This window comes from Cotesia typhae, unplaced genomic scaffold (genome assembly GCF_013202065.1).
Source record: "Cotesia typhae breed Kobodo isofemale line unplaced genomic scaffold, CoteBio_Ctyphae contig_23, whole genome shotgun sequence".
NCBI lineage: Eukaryota > Metazoa > Arthropoda > Insecta > Hymenoptera > Braconidae > Cotesia > Cotesia typhae.
The window spans coordinates 2,239,646-2,257,274 of NW_027423729.1; the positions used below are offsets into that span (position 1 = coordinate 2,239,646).

General features: G+C 30.4%; 3 protein-coding genes and 1 long non-coding RNA gene across 9 annotated transcripts; 3 read left to right on the plus strand and 1 right to left on the minus strand.

The window, feature by feature from the left end:
- Positions 1 to 199: 199 nt before the first annotated feature.
- LOC141524766 (alpha-mannosidase 2-like) lies at positions 200 to 4,202 on the plus strand. Of its 2 annotated transcripts, XM_074238829.1 has the most exons (5): positions 200 to 674; positions 750 to 1,740; positions 1,882 to 3,134; positions 3,230 to 3,382; positions 3,478 to 4,202. In XM_074238829.1, the coding sequence occupies exons 1-5, from the start codon at positions 534 to 536 to the stop codon at positions 4,069 to 4,071; spliced, it is 3,132 nt and encodes a 1,043-aa protein (XP_074094930.1). In that variant the 5' UTR covers positions 200 to 533; the 3' UTR covers positions 4,072 to 4,202. The 2 variants fall into 2 exon arrangements, with proteins under 2 accessions (XP_074094930.1, XP_074094929.1); XM_074238828.1 differs by having other exon boundaries at positions 750 to 3,134.
- An 812-nt stretch (positions 4,203 to 5,014) lies between these two features.
- Positions 5,015 to 9,258, plus strand: Diap2 (Death-associated inhibitor of apoptosis 2). The gene is made up of 8 exons (XM_074239068.1): positions 5,015 to 5,907; positions 6,000 to 6,120; positions 6,665 to 6,877; positions 6,956 to 7,134; positions 7,202 to 7,372; positions 7,437 to 7,579; positions 7,655 to 7,875; positions 8,460 to 9,258. The coding sequence occupies exons 1-8, from the start codon at positions 5,410 to 5,412 to the stop codon at positions 8,648 to 8,650; spliced, it is 1,737 nt and encodes a 578-aa protein (XP_074095169.1). The 5' UTR covers positions 5,015 to 5,409; the 3' UTR covers positions 8,651 to 9,258.
- A 152-nt stretch (positions 9,259 to 9,410) lies between these two features.
- LOC141524912 (uncharacterized) lies at positions 9,411 to 13,435 on the minus strand. Of its 3 annotated transcripts, XR_012478770.1 has the most exons (6): positions 13,390 to 13,435; positions 13,112 to 13,282; positions 12,906 to 13,044; positions 12,452 to 12,820; positions 11,876 to 12,229; positions 9,411 to 9,996 (listed from the first exon to the last, which is right to left on the minus strand). It is a non-coding gene; the product is annotated as an uncharacterized LOC141524912 (long non-coding RNA). The 3 variants fall into 3 exon arrangements; XR_012478769.1 differs by having other exon boundaries at positions 9,411 to 9,990; positions 13,112 to 13,435; XR_012478768.1 differs by having other exon boundaries at positions 13,112 to 13,435.
- LOC141524907 (baculoviral IAP repeat-containing protein 7-B) lies at positions 11,521 to 16,885 on the plus strand. 3 transcript variants are annotated; one of them, XM_074239074.1, is made up of 3 exons: positions 11,521 to 11,904; positions 14,616 to 15,563; positions 15,687 to 16,885. In XM_074239074.1, the coding sequence occupies exons 2-3, from the start codon at positions 14,697 to 14,699 to the stop codon at positions 15,972 to 15,974; spliced, it is 1,155 nt and encodes a 384-aa protein (XP_074095175.1). In that variant the 5' UTR covers positions 11,521 to 11,904; positions 14,616 to 14,696; the 3' UTR covers positions 15,975 to 16,885. The 3 variants fall into 3 exon arrangements, with proteins under 3 accessions (XP_074095175.1, XP_074095173.1, XP_074095174.1); XM_074239072.1 differs by lacking the exon at positions 11,521 to 11,904 and adding an exon at positions 13,570 to 13,729; XM_074239073.1 differs by lacking the exon at positions 11,521 to 11,904 and adding an exon at positions 14,190 to 14,347.
- The last annotated feature ends 744 nt before the right edge of the window (positions 16,886 to 17,629 follow it).

The window sequence follows — 17,629 nt, forward strand, 5'->3', positions numbered from 1 at the left end:
TAATTAATTACTTTGATTTTATCTATTAAGTTCTCAATCATGAAGAGTTAAAAAATATCACGGAAATCCGTGACCTTAATTCTGATTCAATTTATTAATTATCATGGTAATAATTCAATAACTTTAAATGTTTAATGAAAGTTTTTACATAAACATAAAAATAATTTTTCATTATAATCTAGAATATTTGGATTTTACAACCTGTCGTTAATTTAATCACTTTTAAATTGTCTGCATTCCCCGGATTCTTGATTATTCAAAGACATATGATTTTAAGTCAACTCAAGTTAGTTACTCAAGTTAGATCCATGAGTTCCGTGTAAGTTTGGCTTTCGGAAAAATTGTAATCAATTTTTCTGAAGATCAATGTACTTAAACAAAACTACTTGCTACATTTATTCCACTATTTTGTGAAAAAAAAATTATTTTACACCCTTTAAAAATTATTAAGAGTTTTTGCGCCTTAAATTTTTTTAATACTGTATAATAATTAAATTATTTGAAAAATTTTTTTTCAAGATTCAACATTCACTATGAAATCATCTATGCATCGTAATTACCAATTATTTTCGAGATATAATGGGAAAATTTTAGTCTGTTTATTTATAAATTTTTTGTTGTTCAGTCCAAAATTTGGTTTAGGAAAACCATCCAGCTGTCCTCTTCAATCAAATGTAAGTTAAGTCGAGTATATAAAAACCTTTGAGACAATTAACAATCAATTATGATTTTTCTAACAATTCTTGCAGGGAAAATGTATTGATTCAAAAAATGATCAGACTAGGAATTTTTTTGTTAATAATAATAGTTCATCAAACAATCAACTAAATTGGAAAGAATCTTTAACTTGTAGTTTTGACATGAATGTAGTGCCGCAAAATGATATTCAAATGTTAAACTTATACCGTGAGTTGGAATTCGATGATTCATACGGTGGTGTATGGGACCAAGGCTTTAACATAACTTACAGCCCGAATCAATGGAGTCCTATAAATAAACTAAAAGTATTCGTGGTTCCTCATTCTCACAATGACCCAGGATGGCTGATTACATTTGAAGAATACTACAAAGAATCAACACGAAATATTTTAAACAACATGGTGGTAAAATTATCCGAAGACAAGCGTAGAAAATTTATCTGGGCAGAGATATCGTTTTTCAAATTATGGTGGGATGAACAGTCGGAAGAAATCCACGAAAAAGTCAGAAAACTTATCGCTGACGGACAATTGGAGATAGTTTCAGGTGGATGGGTTATGCCGGACGAAGCTGTATCTCACTGGATGGCGCAGTTGACTCAATTGACTGAGGGTCATCAGTGGTTGAAGAAAAACTTGAATTATCGACCCACCAGCAGTTGGGCGATCGATCCGTTTGGATTATCTCCAACAATGCCATATCTGTTGAAGAACTCTGGATTTGATAATGTTCTCATTCAGCGTGTGCATTATGCAGTAAAGAAACGTTTCGCCCAGGATAAGACTCTCGAATTTCGATGGCGGCAATTGTGGGACACCACTGGATCAACAGAAATATTCACTCATATGATGCCGTTTTCTAGTTATAGTATTGAAAAATCTTGCGGGCCTAATCCAAATGTTTGTATGCAGTTCGACTTCAATAAGGTATCTTCTGAAGAAATAACAAACGAAAATGTTGCTGAACGAGCATCGTTATTATTGGATCAGTATCGGAAGAAATCTCAATTATATATGACTAATGTTGTTCTAGTACCTCTAGGTGATGATTTTCGTTACAACAAAAGCTTCGAATGGGATGCTCAGTACAATAATTATCAAAAATTATTTGATTACATGAATTCCAATGCGCGTTTCAATGTTGATGTTAAATTTGGCACACTTACTGATTACTTTACTGCAGTCAGGAGCGAGAAAGAAGTCTCCGAATTTCCGAGCTTATCGGGTGACTTCTTCACTTACTCTGATAAACACAGATATTATTGGAGTGGTTATTATACATCGCGGCCGTTTCACAAAAGTCTTGACCGTATGCTTCTTGGTGCTCTGCATGGAGCCGAAATAATATCAGCAATTGCCTTGATTCACGGTCACAAACAAGATTTCGGAGAACGAATCATAAAGGCAAGAGAGCTTCACTCGTTGTTTCAGCATCATGATGGAATCACTGGTACTGCTAGAGACCATGTTGTTGTTGATTACGCTGACAAAATGCTGAGTGCTCTTAAAAATTTAGATTTCGTTACTCAGCAGTCAGCAGCACATTTACTGAAAAATACGAACATACCTAATTTACACCATGAATCGACTTATTTGTCTCTAGATGAAGTGAGATATCATCATAACGATATCAAGGAACGGAAAATATTGACGCTAAACAGAAATGAGACTTTTAAGAAAGTCATCATTTATAATTCACTTCCTCGACAGAGAACCAAAGTTCAAACGTTAATAGTGTCAACGCCTTTTGTCCAAGTTGTCAATCGTAACGGTGACCAGCTGCAATGTCAAATATCACCTGTTTGGGTTAAACCAGAAATATATTCTTGTGAAAAATATGAATTATCATTTTTAGTCACAGTGCCTAGTTTGGGACTTGAAGTTTACTCAATTTTCTTCTTCGAAGGTGATAAGTTACCTGATAATGTTTACTTAGCTGATGTATCACTATTAAATACTGTAGCACCGTTGTCAAATAAATTTGAGTCCAAAGATATAAAAATCTTCCCTGCAGCCCAAGAGTTTTCGATCACACAGCAAAATATTTCAGCTAGTTTTGCAAAATCAGGGCTACTAAAATCCATACAGACTGGAGATATAACAACTTCCGTTGATCTAGAATTCATTCAGTACAAAACTTTTCAGAGTGGCGCTTATCTTTTTACTCCATATGACCCACAACCTAAATACCTTTACGAGTCGGATTACCACGTTGTCCATGTAGTGGATGGACCAATTCTATCAAGAGTATTTGTACAACTACCACAGGTTACACAAACTTACACGTTGTTTAACTCAACTGGAAGCGATGGTTTAGGTCTTCATATTTCTAACCAAGTTGATATCACAAATACATTCAATTTTGAACTGGTTATGCGTTTGCATACAAACATTTCTTCAGGTGATGAGTTTTTCACAGATTTAAACGGTCTTAATGTACGTAAAATTTAAAAAAAAATTTCAATTCTTCTTTACAATAATAATAATACGACGAAAAAAAAGGATTATTTTTATCAATATTAACATTGCAGATGATCAGGCGACAAAGATTTCTTAAGCTTCCAGTCCAGGCTAATTATTATCCGCTTCCAGCAGCTGGTTATATCCAGGATGATAAAACGCGGCTGACAATCTTATCCGGTCAACCATTAGGAGCTGCATCAATGGCACCTGGCCAGTTTGAGGTCAGTTAGCTTCACCATTATCTTCACTAAATTATAAAGTAATTCAATTGTTAAATAAAAATTTTGATAATTAATTAATTTGTTTATTTATTCAGATAATGCAAGATCGTAGACTTAACCAAGACGATTGGCGTGGCCTTGCCCAAGAAATGAAGGATAACTTGGTGACAGACCATGGCTTTATGTTGATTCTAGAGAAGAAAGAACAATCCTGCAGTTCATTCGCGCCTGATCACCCTTCTGAGGCACTTTCTCTGATTGGATTATTAGCGTCAGAAGAAATCTTACATCCTTTAGTTGCGTTGTATTCACATTCGTCAGACAATAATCATAAAGATCATTTCTCACCTGTTAATTTTGATCTTCCGGTAGATTTAGCTATTGCTAGCTTCCGTGTTTTTTCGGTATCTATTGGTAAAAGTTCCAGCCTTGACAAGGCTCTTGGCATGGTATTACATCGTCAAGCTGTTGACGTTTGTTGGGGTGATGAATTAATTGCATCACGTTTCAAGTTATCCAGCAATGGCGAAATAAATGTCAGAAATTTCTTGAACTTAACTCAGGAATGGAGTATCAATGAAGCCTCGTTGACATTCAACAGTGTAGGGGCTTCACTGCAATCGCCAATTATCGAATTATGTCCTCATAAGCTTTCAGCGGTTTTATTGTCTAATTCAAATTTTAATTAATTTTTATTAAATTTATTTTTATGGTTAGTTATTAAGTTATGCTTACTTAATGAAATTACCTTCATCTTTACACCTTAAAGTTATAATGTTACAACTTTATAAATCATTATTGAAGTTTTTATTGTAATCAAAGTGGATAATAAAATTGATTTATTATTAACTAAGATATCTAAAATTATTTAAGAACAATTGTTGAAATTTAAAAAAATTTCTCATGCAATTGTCGGAGGTTAATGACATTAAAGTTAGCTGTCACTTGACAATTTTTTAATTTTCTTCAACAAAAAAAAATTGTTCTAAAAAATTATTTTTAATTTAATTTATTAAAATTTCTACAAGTCCATTTTTTTAATAGTTTTTTTTTTTTGCTATAATTTATTTGTTAAAGAAAATTAAAAAAATTGTGAAGTGACAGCTAAATTTAATGTCAATTTTAAAAATTACTAGAAATTCAAATTGCGCGCATACGCGCGCGCTCTAATCTTAAACCAATAAGGAATCAGGGTCCATGTTTTCGATACTAAGCTAACTTCATTGTATCATCAATTTTAGTATATATGATGATGATTAATTCATAGAAACTATAATTTCCTATTTTATCAATGAACCATGGGTAAGTTAGGCCAAGCCAGAACTCAAAACAAAATGACTCAATAAACATAATTTAAACTGCGCATGCGCAAAAAATATCAATCTGTAAAATAAAATTTATTTTCTATTAATATGACTTTAAAATTGACATTGAATAATTATTTAAAAAAATACTATTTTCAATTAATCAATAAATTCTTAAAAAAAAAAATTATTTTTATTAATTAAAATTTTTTTTTCTCAAAACTCCAGAGTAGAAATGACTGGGACGTCACCAAGAATTACATCTTGCAGTATATATAATTGATGCATGGATGAACGGAAAAAAAAAAAAAAAAAAAAAAGAAAAACAAGAATAAAAACATGGTGTTGTCATCTAACGCATCTAACGTCATCACACCTGATTTTTTGAACTAAATAACACGTCTGACATGTTTTATTGTCGAGACTTGAGAAATAGTAAACATTGAAGTGTCAAATAATTAAAAAATTAAATTACCTGTGTGTAAATTAAATCGAAAATGTGTCAATCATGTTATCAGTGGTGAATCCTAACCTTCAATTATTATATTGTCATAATATTATTTAATTGTTGACAATTGTTTTATTAAAAAGCCAACTATTGATGGATTTAATCAGCAAGATGAATTATTTTTTATCATAAAAAAAATCAGCATGATGATTAGTTTTTATTTTGATTGTATTTGATAAATCTTTTTATTTTAGATAAAATTTTAATTAGACAAAATGAATTTTGAGTTGAATCGCTTGAATACATTTAACGAGTGGCCAGAAAACGCAGCTGTCAGTCCGTCAAGAATAGCAAAAGGCGGATTTTATTACACTGGTCAGGGTACTAGCGTCCAGTGCTTCTTCTGTGGAGTTACCATATCTGAATGGAATTACGGGGATCAAGTGATGGCACGTCACCGCGAAGCTAGCCCAGAATGTCCTTTTGTTTTGAATTCAACTGGCACCTGCAATGTTCCTCTGCTGGACTCAAATAATTCGACTCCAAGTCTTTTTAGTTTGCCGCCTCCACCAGAAGAACCTCGGATAGAATCATCTGATAGGCAGCAACAGCAGCCGACGACTTCATTTCCAGTTCCAAGTCAGAACCCTAGAATTGAATATGGAACTTACGAACAGAGACTCAGGTCTTTTGAAAATTGGCCAGCTACTAACAATGTTACGCCTGAAAGTCTTGCGAGAGCTGGTTTTTATTATCTCCAACAAGAAGATACGGTAATTTAATTACTTATTGTTCTATTATTAAGTATTGACCTTAATAAGTAGTTGATTAGTCTCTTATTTTAATGAATAATTTATCATTGTAGGTTGAATGTGTTTATTGTCGAGGGGTAATGAGCAAGTGGGAACCAGGTGATGATCCATTTAATGAACATAGAAACGGTTTTCCACATTGTGATTTCTTCAATCACCAAGAATCTAATTCAGGTAGTTTTATATTTCATTTAAATGCTTACCTAGTTCTCGTGAAAAATTTTCTAAATTATTTATTAATTTATTAAGATTAAAAAATAATTGAAAGTGATTAAAGTTTATTTAGTAAGAATTATTATTAAAGATTTATTTGGCATCAAATATATGTTGCATATAAAAGTCCAATATAATAATAAGTAGTCGAGCTCTAAATATAATAGTTTTGGCAATACTACTAAAACGTCATAAGTATTGAAATTAATTTACGACGAGTGGTTTATTTTTTATATTAATCAAATAATCCGTAATGGGGTCAGGTAATTTTAATAAAACTTGTGTATTTATTTTGTATTTAACGTAAACTAAACTGTTACGTAATTTTTTTAACCTTAACATCGATATAAAAATGCATATTAATTTATACAACTATTTTATTTTTCAATTTCATCATGAGCTTGCATAACTGTAGTATTAAATTTTTTTTTTTTATCCAACAGACATTTAAATTAAAATTTAAATATTAGTGTACTTAAATTTGAATTTATATATATTTCTTCAGCTTTAACGACAGAAGAGAAAGAAGAATTGGCAAACGTCAAATTATTGTCGGGAACGACGGCGGATTTGCATAAATTAAGAATACAAAAACATACCGGACCGAGGCAGCTTAAGTATGCTACGTACGAGGGCAGACTCAGAACATTCCAAGGGTGGCCTGATATCCTTCAGCAGACACCAGATATGTTATCAATCGCTGGATTTTATTATGTTGGTCAGTCAAATATATTTTTTTTTTATAATTATATATAATTGATTTATGGAATATATAAAAAATAAAAATTTTCAACAGGCTCAGGTGATCAAGTAAGATGTTTTCACTGTGATGGCGGCTTGCATAACTGGGAAGCCGATGATGATCCTTGGACTGAGCATGCCAGATGGTTTCCGAAGTGCGGCTTTGTGTCTATTGTCCGTGGGCAAAATTTTATCCAGCATTGTATCGACAACAGACCACCTTTAGATCCTTTAGTATGAATATTTTTTTATTAAAATTCTCTTAAAAAAAAATAAATTAAATAATTTATAATTTTAACAGATATTTCTTGGAGTACCTGAAAATGGAGAAGATGTCGGAGAATCATCTACATCACAACCTGCCAGTTCTAGTTCTAATTTTAATTCTAATTCTAATTCTAATCCAGTTAGAATTAGAAATGAGGTTACTGATACTGAAGTTGAAGAACTTTTGCATTCAGCACCAGCTATTGTGAGTTTTAATTGTCAAAAAAATTAACAAATTTATCAAACAATTTTTTTTTTTATCATTTTAGACCGCTCTGCAATTGGGTTTAAATGTTGGGAGAGTAAAAACGGCATTAAGACAACGTTTGGTAAGGTTCGGAGTACCTTACACAAATTCTGATCAGCTTATTGAGCACGTTCGTCGTATTCATTTGACTGAAGAAAATAACGGGTGAATAATTAATAAACAAATTAATCATTTATTGCATTGTTTCAAATTCTTATCTAATTTTTATTATTATCACAGACTGGAAAATAATACAGAAACATCATCGTCCGAGCTGGCAGATTTGTTGAGTAAAGTGATAACAGTTCAATCATCAAGTAAATCCAGATCACAAGGGCAGAATGGATCGGATATTGTTCAACAGCAAGTACCAATGAGTTGCAATGGCGAGACTCAAGAAGCGACAGTTATGAGTTTAAAAAAAGATAAAAGAGCTGACGCCCAGACAGATAATGGACCACGTAAGTGATTAATTATTTTTCCAGTTTTACCATGAATCATGAAACTATGATTTAATTATAAAAATAACTCACTAAGATAATATTATATTAGTAAATAAATATTATAATAATAATAATTATCACATTAACATAAATTAAAAATTCTCGTAAGTAGACAATAAAATTCAATGTTGAATTTAATTGTTATATTGTTAAATGTGCCGTGAAATTTATTATTTTTTTCAACTTTCAAGAATTACATTTTACATTTTACATAGTAAATAAAAAATAAAAATTTCAATGATGTAATCGTTGACTCAAGTTTACTTTTTCTAGCTATCTTTGTATAAATGATTAATAACATGGCGACCACAAAACGGAAAAAACCAAGAATTTTAAAAAATGTATGGGAATTTTTTCAATGATAAAATTTTATCTTGTAATTTTTTCTTAAAAAAATCGTCACAATTTAATTGCTTTAGTCTGATTTTTCTTTTTTCCGTATACGGTTTTATTATTTACATATCCGAGAGTTTTTAATAATCTGAATTTATTGAGACAAATAAAATGCACTAATACTAACAAATAAATATTTTAAATTATAGTATCACTTGAAGAGGAAAATCGTCGTCTAAGAGAAGCGCGATTATGTAAAATATGTATGGATAGAGAAGTTTCAGTAGTATTTCTGCCGTGTGGACATCTTGCCACTTGTGTGCAATGTGCACCGTCATTAACAGACTGTCCAATGTGCCGCCAAGAAATTCGTGCCACCGTGCGAACGTTTTTAGCCTAATCAATTATTTATTTATTGATAAATAAATAAATAAATAATTTATTTTATTTTAATGATTACGATGATGATGATGAAGATAATAATTATAATATAAAAAGAATTGACATTATTTTATTTAATAAATTAATACGTAGCTTCTCGTAATAATTATTTCTAAAATTAAGCTGATGTAGTTTAACAATAAATTAAAACAAAAAATAGCAATAACAACTTCAGTAGTATCGAAAATTTTGACTTAAAAAATTTCAATTCTAATTACGAGTTTTACATGCTTACGTCATAGATAATAATTACCGATACCTGATTTAAAACTCATAGACCAAAAAGAAAGAGATATAAATATATTATATTAAATTATATTATATATTATTAATTGTAAATTGTTTATAAAGAATGACCGAACAGATAAAAGATATTGAGGACAAAAAAATGCAGCTGTAACAATCAAATCTCATTGTTAATTATCAATTATTTATCTGGGATATATATTTTTTTTAAACTTGGTTCGTTTGCTAGAAAAATGTGATTAAGCAGAAATAGATATTTTGTAAATATGTTTCACTGTTATAAAGTTTTAATTAAAATACATAGAGGCTGATGAGTATCAATATTATTGTTTTATCTATTAATGAACAATGTCCTATTCAATAGACCAATAAATGATGACTCAAGTTAATAATCAAGCTGGCAATGCTTTTAATTAATGCTATTGTTAATTAAATGTTTATTATACTTATAACTTGTAACTATCGTTCATAATAACGCAATCATACAATGAGCTGTACAATGAAACCAATGGGTATTTTAATCACAAATTCTTATCATATCGTTGCCCTCCCACAGAGTCGGTTGATAAATTTTATTTTAAAACTTTTAATGACTGGATGAAGTTTATTTTAATATAAGTTTCTTTCAATCAAACGGTAAGTGTCTTTATAATCTTATTATTAAAAATAATAAGAGTGAGTTAATAATTTACAAACATTGGATACTAAATTAAACAGTAAGTACTTATTAGAGTGGTAATTAAATAATCAGCAAGTTTTATAATAGCCATTATATTACTTGGTATAGCAGCTAATTTGTTTCCTGTCTTATTTTCCCGGAAGCGACTTATTTAGTACGATAGAAACATATTGCGTTTAGTATTTTAGAAATAATCTATATATACTACGATGACTCCATGACATGACTTACGCTCCTCGGACTTCGTAGAAATGATTACGAGTATTAAACGGTCAATAGAAAAATACATTTGTGGACTGTGACCGTTGATACTGCCTTTTATTGCTCTGCTCTTTATCCTCATTTCATAATACCATCTTCGTATCGATTTTTATCTGAAACTCAATTGCAGAGAAAAAAAAATTAATTTGGGTCAAGAGAAAAATTCTTAAACTAAGAAAATAATTTTTAAGAGTTTGGACCAAGATGAAAAAATTCTTTAATCAAATAAAATTTATTTAAACCAAGAAAAATTTTTTAGTTTAAGAATTTTTCTACTTAAATAAAGAAGATGATATTCTTCAAAATTATTTACTTGATTTAAGTAAATTTTTTTTCTGTGTGCAAAAATAATATATAATAACATATACTCGTCTGTGGTATATTTTATAAATGTAATGCTTTTTTGTGTTCTAGTTTTAGGCCGTAGTAAAGTAATAACTACTAAGCTTTTTAAGGTACTTTGTTTCTAGAACACCCAGACTAAACTGGACTGTAACATAGTAATGTATTACGTCAGCTAGTGAAATAGTCATCTATTTACGTATCATTTAGAGAATTTGATAGATTTTTCAGGAATTTCTATATCCTATTTCAAGAGGGTGAATCTCGTTGAATTTGGTGTTACTAGAAAGATTGAGACTATAAAAAAAAAAATTTTTTTTTAAAAAATAAAAGAAAAAGTTATGTTAAAAAAAATCATTCAAAATTAGAAAAAATAATTTGAGACGGTAATACATAATTATAAAAAAATAAATTTGAAAAATTATAGTTAAAAATAATTTTGAAAAATATTTTTTTTTTTTTTTTTCCTTTGTTATCAATATATTTAATTTCAAAATTTGTAGAAAAGTATCGCTTGTTAAAAAATAATAAAGCGTTAAAAATAAATACTCGTCCTAAAACCTTTAAATTAATGGACAGTTGCATAGCAACTGCTGGGTATCTAGTAATATTTTATAATAATTTAATAAAAAATTAAAATAAGTAAAAAGTTTATTTTTTGTCGATTAATTTATTTCGAACTGACGGATCAATGAAAATAGGGGTACGTGGCCTGCGTCGTAGGGTAGCGCACAAAGTCCTCAACGAGGGTTGGTTGTTGCCATTGGGTTTTCACCCTTGAATAAAAATCCCTGGCCCTTGGCCGTAGTCCTACGCATCAGTACTACGTATTTCTTATAGTATTGGATATATTGCTCCAATAATAACACTAATAATCGTGCTAAATACAAATTGTTTTCTCAGTAAATACATGCTTTAAAAAACAATAAAATTACCGCGATATCATGCAAGTACCGGGAAATTTGATAATTGTTTATTGCGTTTAAAAGCCAGAGTGTTTTATATTTAAATAACAACAACGTCGTCAACAAAGTTCCCTCACAGTGAAGCCTTTTGATTGTTACATTGGGCCTTTAACGTTTTTTCTAAATTGTTGTTGTTATTGTTGTTAATGGAAGCGATGGCTTAAAATAAAACGTTCTCTTTTATTTATCAGTACAATATAATATAATATATTATCTGTACACATAAATATAAAAATTTAATATCAACAATAGTGGGGAAAGACGGTATTGTTTGACAGTGTATGCTGGTTGTCCTGGCAGCTGTTCTGGTGGCTGACTACGGCATACAGTGTCGGTAACAGCTAAAGAAAAGCTAAGTGGAACTGAAAAACTCTGAATTACACGTATATTCGACGCCATTACAACCGAATAACATTTTACCGTCTACCCAGTATACCATTCCTAAGTTAAACTCAGATACGAGTTGTACAAAGTGAAATGTGCGAATTTAAAAACCACAAACTTAACTGATGAAGGAGTTTCATTTATTAGTGTGAAACGTTTTTAGTTTTAATCTTATTATCATTTGCAAATTTAAGCAGATTTATTATTTTACTCAATCATGCTTTTACATTGATTTTAAATTTTTAATTTATTTAAGTTTTGTTTATTATTTTTAAAGTGTTTTACAATTTATTTATTATATACTCACAACTCTTTGGATTTGAATTCGTCTGAAGGGTATGTTCTGATATCATTTTTTTTAGTTTTAACATTTATACCATTTGAATAAAATCTCACCTACTATTGTTGTGATCTATTTATCAGTTACCTTGTTATTGGTTGAAGAATTTACAACCTAAACATTCAAAACATTTAGCTTATCAATCGGTAAATGTTTAATTAATGTTAATCAGCGTTCCAATTAAAACAGATGGTTGTCTGATAATTAATAAAAAAGTGAAGAATATACAAACTGAAATATTTACTGACGATAAAATTAAAAAATCTTGAAATTTACGACTTAAAAACTTTAAAAATATATTTTGGTAGATGACTGAAGCCCCTAAAATGAAAGAAATAAAATTTAAAAAAAAGAGCCTGCCTTCCAATTGACGCAGCCATATGTAGCGTTTTTTTATTGTTTTTAAAATTAATAAAAAAATATAAAACATAACGACAAAAGGAAGGGGGCGTGAATAAATTTTAAATAATAGTATGACTGTATCATATGACTACACATGCATACATAAATATATTAAGATACATGTGTGTTTCCTGGCCTCACCTTTATACAAAGAACGTGGGTTTTGTATTTACAATTTACAAGCTATACAAGGGGACTTTGTTGATATCTTCCTTTTTTATCACTCATTCCCGTTTGTTGATGCTGTCTCTATTGCACTATCGAATGTACGCTGTTGCCACGCGCGGAATTAAATAACAAAAAACCAGGAGCGGCATATGTGAAAGTTTTTAAAATTAACATTGAATAGTTAAAATAATAATATTTAAAAGTATTTTACTCATTCCTAGAATTTGAAAGATAAGAAGATTTACATCTGCCGGAATCAGCCCAGACATTGCGTTGAATTTGGGTTTTTTTAATTTAAATAAATTTCAGTGAGTTGGCAATTGATCCAATTGACTCTACATTCTTCATTTTTAAATGTAATGGGTTTTATTTTTTCAATCATCTTCTTTTTCTTGCTCCATACCGAGAAAAATTCTATCTATCTTACCATTGAATTCTGTTTAAACTGGTATTGACGATTGAAGGAGCGACGAATGCTACATCAGTGGAATTCCATTCCAAAGTCACTGTTCTTCTCGCATCACTTGCCTGTAGTTTGTAGCTGTGTTGGTCCCGGTTCTGAATGCCTGTAATATACAAATACATATAAATTTTCTTTGTCGGTATGGTTATTTAGTAAGAGTGTGTTAGTACCTGTCTGGCGCCTTATGGTACATACTACGAAAAGATAAGCCGTGATCACGCATTGAGAACGTGAACATAAGACATGACTAACTTTGAAAATACATGTATGAGGTATATATGAGCAAATATGTCCTTTATCATATTTATCTATTTCAGAACCGAAGATAGAAAATTGTCAACCTGAATCAAAATAATAAATTATGATGAGTAGTGCTTAGGATTAATGCAAAATAAAACTAAGTTTAAAATCTGGCAACGCTGGAATGAATAAAGAAAGAACGAGGTACCAGGGCCGTATTTTTCATAGTCTGGAACTCTGAGACTGAAACTTATATAAAATGAAACTTGTGTAGTATAGTCCGTTCGTACTACGTATGTAGTGTATATTATATATCTAGAGGGCAATGTGATAGAAGGGGAAGAATAAGGACAAACGATGCTTTCTGAGGCCATTTTCGTATGAGTGCCAGTTGTGCTGTGTGTCGTTAAACGTGAAACAAGGTTGACTGGAAAATGGATTATTGTACATTTTTGTTATGACTGATGTTTATTATTATTATTTTTATGTATGTGTACATGTTACTGTTGTTATTATGGTCAGCTGTATTTTGTTATAAGTATTTGAAGGTTAGATTTTTGTTTACATTTATGATACACACTGATAACACCAGCAATGATTTTTGTTTTTAAATTAACAAGTAATGATAACTGTGATTATGATTATAACAGTAGCTAGTTGATTAATTTTTGGCAGCTTAATTACTTCATAATTTTTTAAATCATTATTGAGTAAAAAAAATGTATTTTAAGTAACTGTTTCTATTTACAGAAAAAAAATTGAATTAAGCGTAATTTGTTACAACCTGACGCACAATGCTTCGACAATTGAATGATAATTAATTTAGTTACGAAATATGTGAAATTAAGTGAATTACCTTCAGTAAAGCAATGAATTTAAATAAAAATAACCGCAGCGTGGGCGTCGCATGGGGTCATATACAGATATATCTATATACGTCCCACATATAAGGACTTGTAATGATGGGAAAAATTAAATCTGGAAGGGATTCGACGCGCAATCAAGACGCAGTTACGCCCGCGTGGATTTGAATTACCTTGAACAACAATCTAAATTTTAGTCAGTTGATGTCAGACTAACAAATGACGCACATAACTGCTGTTTTTGTCGAAATGTTTTGTATACGTTTTATAGCTTATATTTTTTTTTATATTTGACATTCATTAGTACGTATGAGAATATTTAATTAATTTATTTATATTTAATTAGTTAGTTTAAATTAATCATTATATTTGGGTCATAACAAAGAAATTAATGTCGGATTAACCTTTGTTTTAATTGGAAATTTACTTTTATTTGCCGTTATATTAGATTAGTGGAAGAACATTTATCTAATCACATTATTATTATTTTTAAAAAAAAAAAAAAAAAAAAAAAAAAAAAATAAACAATTGTCCAGCGGCATACTAATCGAAAAATAATTTGTGATTACAGAAATTCAAAGTGTCTGATTTAGTTATTGGAACAAGAAATAAATTATTGTCACCTGCAGCATCATTTTCATCTTCATCAAAAATGACGGACTATATCAGAAATAATCATCGTGAGAACTTGCATAATTTAAAGCCAACGGCAAATCTGCGACTTCCGTCAATTCAGCCCGCGTCGCATTTACCCAACAATAACATCTCGTCCGACGAAGTGGATAATCGTGATTTTCCACGGGCAGATTACCGCCTGGAATCTGTGAGACTGCAGAGCTACACCAACTGGCCTCTGAGCTTCATGGACCCTGCAAAATTGGCAGCCGCTGGATTTTACTACACGGGCCGCGGTGACGATGTTAAATGCTTCGAATGTGGAATCGTAATACGAGAGTGGGTAGAGGGTGACAACCCGATGTCAGATCACCAGCTTTGGAAATCCAATTGCCGTTTCGTAAGAAAATTGCCCTGTGGTAACGTGCCGATTGATGTTGATCCAAGTACTGTTCCGTCAGTGAGTCCTAGAAGCCGTGACGTATGTGGTCGTTATGGAGATGAATTTCGGCCTGGCGCATCGCCAGACTTTCGTTCTGGCCAGACGGAATTCCAGTTTCCCAGCTCAGCTAAGTTGGGAAGTCAAAACCTCGCCCAGCCTAAAGGACCGGCACATCCGGAATTCGCGAGTTACGACGCCAGATTAAAAAGTTTTGAGTCATGGCCCAAATCTATGCCACAAACCAAGGACCAACTTGCTGACGCTGGCTTCTACTACACCGGCACTGGTGACCAAACTATCTGCTATCACTGTGGCGGTGGCTTGAACGACTGGGAGCCCAAGGACGATCCATGGTTCCAGCACGCAAAGTGGTTCAAAAAGTGCTACTATGTCCTGATGGTCAAGGGCCAAGACTTCATCAAAAGCGTCATTGGTCAGCCTGTCACACCACCTTCTCATGAGGTAATTATCGTATTTATTTATTTATTTATTTATTATTTGATCTAAAAGAAACATATTAATAATAAGAAGAAATGTATATTTGATTAATTAATAAGTTTATTGTTTTCTTTATGTTTATTGTAGGAGACGATGCCGATGAATTTGTGTAGCTACCTTGAAAAATTACAGCCACCAGCAAGTATTGAGAAACCAGAAGAAGAACCCGAGAAGAAACCAGAAGCAGAAGTTAAGTCGGTCAACAAGAGTGCAGATGACGCCCGTATGTGCAAAATTTGCTATAACGATGTATTGGCGGTGGTGTTTCTGCCTTGCAGACACATGGTGGCTTGTACTAGGTGCGCGGCGAGTATGACTTCTTGCCCAGTGTGTAGAGAGCCCGTCAGTATGACAGTACGTGCTATAATATCTTAGTACCTTTACATCGGCACTATACATTATATCCTAAAATTATTATCTATGTAAAAATTAAAAAATTTTAAATTAAGATATTTAAATTTAATACAAATAGAAATAATTAAAAAAAAATTAAATTTAATCGAATGAAATTACCGCGTGACTCATGACGTCTCGTATGCGGGTAAAATTCTATGCCAATTTGAAATATAATCTTCTTTCAACATGAAGAGATGATTAATCATATGTATACATGAGAATAATACTTGCAGTAATGCATTGTTCGTAAGATAATGAGACATTACTAAGTCGAAAACTATTTGCCTTGTAATAAATGTCTTATATAAAGAATATAATTACAATTAATAATTAAAAAATAATAATAATAATAACAATATTAAATTAAAACGTTTACCATTGAAATTATAAAAATTGAACTTTTTTTTAAATTTTGTCTTGAGTTTGTTAATATTATTTTTGTATTTATGTGTTAATTTATGAAATTAGATTTAAAAAATTTTTTTGCTATTCGTTTATATATCTAAGTACCATAGAATTGTACCTGCATAATGACATCTAGTCATGATAGTATTACGCGTTACAGATCCGAAAAATAACTTATTTATTTTTTTGTCGAAAGTTTTTTCTTTGTTTAATTGTTTAGAAATAATAAAAAAAATGAAAGTACATTTGGTTCACTATCATTTGTACATGTGATTATTATTATTGTTGTTATTATTATTATTCAGAATTTGATTAGCGTTGAATTGACGAACCGGAAGCGCCATAAATTATATGTTAAATTAATAAAAACAAATTAAACCGAAGTCAGATTTAAATTCCAACGACAGTTCTTTAAAAAAAAAACTAAATAGAATGTATGAGGTACAAGATATTAATTAATAAAATAAAAATTTATTTTGTTTAAACTTTTTGTTTATTTCAGTTTTTAGGAAATTTTTAATTAATTACCTATTAAGAAATTACAATTATAATAGTAATAATAGTAGTAGTAATAAAATCACAGTGACTTGAGATTCTTATAATGATTAACATAAACTAACAAAGTGGATAATTATGTCTACGCCAGTGAAAAATTCGGTTTAACGATAACCGATTTAAAAATGTGAATTGTGACTCATGAAAAGAAATAAACCAGACTCAAATGCGTTATAACACGTTGACTTTTCAAAAACATTATTATTGGTACTATTAGTATTACTATTATTTTAAATTTACATAGTGTGCATATTTGTATTATTTCTATGACATAATATTATAGAAAATGTTCAATGGCCAATCCCACTAGCATCATATAAGTTGCCATTTTATACAATTAAAATAACGCATGAAAATAGTATTGAAGTAATTGAGAAATAGATACTTTGAACTTGCGATTAAATTATTTTATAAGAACTCTGCTAGCAATAAGAAATAATAATTTAGATAATCCTTTTTTTTATGATTATATGGGCTTTATCGGGTAATGAAAGAAAATAATGCTTTGTAATATAAGAATTTTCCTCTTAGTTTAATTCGCAAGTGATCTAGTGATTTTATGTGACTAATAATATCTTAATACTTTTTTAAAAATGTATCCACTCATTTTATATTATTTTCTATTGTAAGAAAAACAATGCAATTAATTATTAATAGAAACAAATTAAAATCTG